We start from the raw sequence: 5,236 nt of genomic DNA, 5'->3' as shown, positions 1-5,236 counted from the left end.
CACTTCATCTCATTATGTATTTTACATATTTTTATGATTTGCCATCGTGATCCCTCTACAATTATATAACACTATGCTTACTTCACTTTTTGTAGTTAATATATGAAGATATATCACATATTAAAATATTTGAGGAGATTATTGTTAGTCATAGAAAATATTTTGAAATGATTAAAATATATAATAGTCAAATAATATTAAGAAAACATAAATAACATGATTAATGGTTTATTGGAAAAGTTAGATGTAAAATGAATAGAAAATTAGAATTTCAGTGAGAGTTTAATGGTTTATTGGAAAAGTTACATGTAAAATAGATAGAAAAATAGATTTTCAGTGATCTTTTTTTTTATTATGTGATTCTTCTACTTCTACTGACATTTATAATTGTATTAATTAATTAAAATTTTATTTTGTTACACATAGCCTGTTTGGTAAAATTTTTATTTTTGAATTTTTTAAACACAAAAGTAGAAATATAATTTTATTTTTGTTTTTTTATTTAAAAAAAAATATGTTAGGTAACTATTTTTGTTTTTAAAAACAAAAAATAATAAATGTGTTTGATAACTTTTATTTTTATTTTTTGTTTAACAATATAAGGTATTGATTTGAAGAAGAGAAGAAAAAAAAAATTAGAAAAATTGAAAACTGTTTAAAAATATTTTGAAAGTGAAAAAAATTATATTTTCAAAATTTAATAAATTTAATTAAAATTAAAAAAAATAAAAATAAAAATAAAATTACGAAACATATTTTATGTTTAATTTTTAAAATTTTAATTAATTAAATAAATTTTTTTTTTAAAGTGTTACAACACCATAATGATTATTATATTTCATGATCAAAATCTCCATTTCAATATATTTAAGCTAAAAAAAATGAAAGGTTTAGATACCTATTTTAACATATTTGAGTTGAGATTGCGAGGAAAATACAAGGAGCGGCGAGAAATGACATGAAAAGAAACATAACAGAGCTCCACTCCACTCCACTCCACATATTCCTCCTCTTCTATATCCATGGCTACGCTCTCCTCCTGCTACCACTCTATTCAACCTCTGTCTTATTTCTCTTCTTCCTCATCATCATCTCTCATTGTCTCCCTCCATTCTTTTTCACCAAAATCAGAAACCCCATTACTGTCCCGCTGCTCCTCTGTTTTGCTCAGACCCAAACTCTCAATCCAACCAACAAGGCTCTTTGTTCCCCCAATTTTCCTTTTTGCTGGCTTTGAAACCTCCATAGATACCCAGACTTTCCTTGCCACTATCAGTGTTCTGGTCACCATTGCTCTTTCTCTCTTTCTTGGTTTCAAGGTAAAACTGCGCTCCCTCTCAGTCTCACCTTTGTTTTCTTTTTGGGTTATCTTTGTTTCTAGCTAAGTAAAGGAAAAATTCAGAGAAATGAGGTTTTGCATGATCTTATTTTATACATTTTGCTGGGTTATGGTTGATGGGTTTTGTGGGGGGTTTGTTTGTAAATAATTTTTTTAATATTCTTATGGATAACTTAATAAGTATTGTGACTTGTTTTGCAGGGTGATCCATTGCCTTGTGAGCGTTGTGCCGGCAATGGTATGTATTAATGTTACTTTTTTTTTTCTAATGTATATATATATATATATATATATAATAATTGCTTTAATTTTACTCTATGATTAATTTGAGTGAAATTAACTTCGCCATGGTTATTGGTTTGCCGCATTATATATTTATAAGTATAAATAAAATGATTAGCAATTTGTATTTATTTTTATTATTATTTGCAGAATGATACATTTGGTTACCACTTGATGAGAATTGATGGTTTAAGTTTTTAGAATTGTTTGTACTAAAATTCTTGTGGAGACTTTTTTTTTTTCCTTCATGGTCAACAGTTTTAAGTAGCTGAGTAATTGCTGCATTGTTTTGCTTGTCTTTTTTCTTCTTTTAAATTCTATCATTTTTTATAATTGATAATGCACGGTAGATGATGTTGATTTTATGTCTGTAATAGTATAATTATTGGTTTTCAATTCGAAAGGGATTTTGGGTATGAAAAATCAGTTTAGATGTTGAAACTAAAATGCAATGTCCAAAAAATAGAAGTGACCACCATTTAGTTTATCAATAGTTTAAAATAACTTATTTTGAAGAGTTTTTAACACCTTCTAGTTGTCTGATAAGCTCCAAGTTCTACCAATCATGTAGTAAGAATTTGAAGATAATAATCAAGGTAAGTTTTACTCTTGGCGGCCTTTGAAATTGTTAGGATATGAAGAAGGTAACTAGTTCTTATCATTTCAAGGGTGTCCGATCCTAAACATCAATGCACCAGTAGAATCAGTGCTATGAAAACCTTTCAACAGTTGAATATGAAAAACGTTGGAAGAGAAGTAATTGCTGCATTGTTTTGCTTGTCTTTTTCCTTATTTTTAAATTCCATCATTTTTTATAATTGATAATGCACGGTAGATGATGTTGATTTTATGTCTGTAATAGTATAATTATTGGTTTTCAATTCGAAAGGGATTTTGGGTATGAAAAATCAGTTTAGATGTTGAAACTAAAATGCAATGTCCAAAAAATAGAAGTGACCACCATTTAGTTTATCAATAGTTTAAAATAACTTATTTTGAAGAGTTTTTAACACCTTCTAGTTGTCTGATAAGCTCCAAGTTCTACCAATCATGTAGTAAGAATTTGAAGATAATACTCAAGGTAAATTTTACTCTTGGCGGCCTTTGAAATTGTTAGGATATGAAGAAGGTAACTAGTTCTTATCATTTCAAGGGTGTCCGATCCTAAACATCTATGCACCAGTAGAATCAGTGCTATGAAAACCTTTCAACAGTTGAATATGAAACACGTTGGAAGAGAAGTAATTGCTGCATTGTTTTGCTTGTCTTTTTCCTTCTTTTAAATTCAATCATTTTTTATAATTGATAATGCACGGTAGATGATGTTGATTTATGTCTGTAATAGTATAATTATTGGTTTTCAATTCGAAAGGGATTTTGGGTATGAAAAATCAGTTTAGATGTTGAAACTAAAATGCAATGTCCAAAAAATAGAAGTGACCACCATTTAGTTTATCAATAGTTTAAATAACTTATTTTGAAGAGTTTTTAACACCTTCTAGTTGTCTGATCGAAAAGTTCAACAATGTGGTCTCACCTTTATCAGGTAATCTATAGGCGCTTGTCTTCACAAAGAAACTTTAGCTAAGAGCTTATGAGCAATAATTATTGTTAGTACTGTCTCACATGCTTTATCTAGTTGTATGACTTACCTTTTAACAACGGTGAGTAGACAACTAGAAGACATTTCTCTAGAAAGCTTTCTAGTGATTTTCTTATGAGAATCCCTTTGTTTTCTAGGTCTTCTCCCTTGCTTTCCTGATCTATAGTAAATTTATTTGAGGCCTAGAAAAAACCAAAAGTGTTATTTAGCTGGGAACAGTTCGGAAATTGCTAAGGTTCTTAAATGAAGGAATAGATGTGTACATTCAATAAATAGCATTAAGGATCCCCGTGTATAGTGTCAGAAAAGAAAGAGATGTTTAATGAACCAAAATGTTTGGTAGGCTAACTAACAACCATTTATGCCATCCATTTGATTTTCAATTGGAATGACTTCTTTTACAATATGCCAATTAACTTATGGATTGTTGAAATGAATTTTGTCACCAGAGTTCTGATCAGTTGTCAAGATCACTTATATAGTGCTTTGGATTTTGTATAAGACTGCCTTCCCCTGCCCCCTAACTTTGGTTTTAAAACGGAAATATAGATGTAGATATTATGATTTTTGTTATTGTAAAAGTGGCTCTGTCTGTCTTTTCTTGGTCAATTTGAGTTACCTTGTCCATTCTTTTTTACAATCCTTAACCTGTGGCAAGGTTCAAAAGAAAATGCTAATTTGGCTTATGCTAGGCAGGTGGGACAAAATGTGTATTTTGTAATGAGGGTAAAATGAAGCAAGAGACAGGATTGGTTGATTGCATGGTGTGCAAGGGTGCAGGTACTATTTTCTTATATGTTTATAAGTTTTTCTTTTTGTTTTCTCTTTCGATGGTGGTTGCAGTTTACCTTTTTTTTTTTTAATTATGTTAACTGTTGGACATTCATTCATTATAAACTTTCTTTCTTTCATTTCATTTTATTTATTTTTGGACACATAAAGAAGCAATTATTTCATGTACTCGATAAAAACATTATTAAAAGAAAAATACATTATAATTTCTCGTTTGCAAATCATTCTTGTCCGTCTATTTTGGTTTTTCCTTTTACCTATTTAATCCATTTATAAAGGAAAATTATATAATCAAACCGCTCATTCCTATCCATATTGTTTGGGTTATTATAGTAACCTATTTTTTGTCGTATAGTAAATTGATTATTGTGAATCATTATATTTACCATGAAATAGTCAATACTCTACCTTAATATTATAGTTATTACCATGTGCTACGTTGTCAATAAATAAAAATTAAGCATGAAAGTGCAAAAAAACTGTACATGCCATTCCAGTCTTTTATGTTACTTTACTCCCTTAGAAACAAAAATGTTTTAGCCATTTTAAGGGACCTTTGCATTAACATGAAAACAAAATGAAATTAATTTCAGTTTTCTGTAGATTCATGAAGATTATATCCTGATCTTGGTGGTATAGTTTAGATTCAAGTGCCACATATTACATAGTCCTTTGGGAAATTAGTCATGAGCTGAAGTTTCTGTTGTCTTAAAAATTTATGAAGATATCAGATTAATGTTTCCATATTCTGTAGGATTAATTCTCTGCAAGAAATGTGGAGGTTCTGGATATTCTCGACGATTATGAACTCATTGTGTGGATTTTCATACCATTAGCCAGTCTTAATCTTCAACGTATTTTTCTTCTAATTGTATGATAGCTATATTATTTCTTTTTTCCTAAATTTTAAATCTGTAATTGTTTCTTTAAGACTTGGAACATATCTCCCTCTATGTAATATTATAGTTTCTAAAAGAAAGAAAGCAATGAAATAATGATGACTGTTAGAGCTATTACTTGGTTATTTCATTGCTGTAATTTTGTTTTGTCTATAACATTCTTGTAACTAATTCAGTTATATAACTAACTCAACGCTTGTGTATATGTAATAGCTTTTCATTAATGACAATCAAGATTACTTCCATTCAAACTCTTTGTTCTCTCGTTTACACTTCTATCTGGACAATCCTCACATGGTATCAAGAGCCACTGTGATCCAT

At 29.2% G+C, this 5,236-nt stretch overlaps 1 protein-coding gene across 1 annotated transcript; it reads left to right on the top strand.

Annotated features, from left to right (window-relative positions):
• Nucleotides 1–915: 915 nt before the first annotated feature.
• LOC133788886 (uncharacterized) lies at nucleotides 916–5,029 on the top strand. Its single transcript, XM_062226523.1, has 4 exons — nucleotides 916–1,319; nucleotides 1,541–1,577; nucleotides 3,921–4,004; nucleotides 4,771–5,029. The coding sequence occupies exons 1-4, from the start codon at nucleotides 1,023–1,025 to the stop codon at nucleotides 4,821–4,823; spliced, it is 471 nt and encodes a 156-aa protein (XP_062082507.1). The 5' UTR covers nucleotides 916–1,022; the 3' UTR covers nucleotides 4,824–5,029.
• Nucleotides 5,030–5,236: the final 207 nt, after the last annotated feature.

This window comes from Humulus lupulus, chromosome 7 (genome assembly GCF_963169125.1).
Source record: "Humulus lupulus chromosome 7, drHumLupu1.1, whole genome shotgun sequence".
NCBI classification, from domain to species: Eukaryota; Viridiplantae; Streptophyta; class Magnoliopsida; order Rosales; family Cannabaceae; genus Humulus; species Humulus lupulus.
The sequence above is the reverse complement of the archived record's forward strand: the minus strand, read 5'-3'. Positions and strand labels throughout refer to the sequence as shown.

Coding starts and splice junctions, on each gene's coding strand:
- LOC133788886 (XM_062226523.1), top strand. CDS start 1,023: ATGGCTACGCTCTCCTCCTGCTACCACTCTATTCAACCTCTGTCTTAT. Junction 1,320..1,540: donor CTCTCTTTCTTGGTTTCAAG/GTAAAACTGCGC, acceptor CTTGTTTTGCAG/GGTGATCCATTGCCTTGTGA. Junction 4,005..4,770: donor CATGGTGTGCAAGGGTGCAG/GTACTATTTTCT, acceptor CATATTCTGTAG/GATTAATTCTCTGCAAGAAA.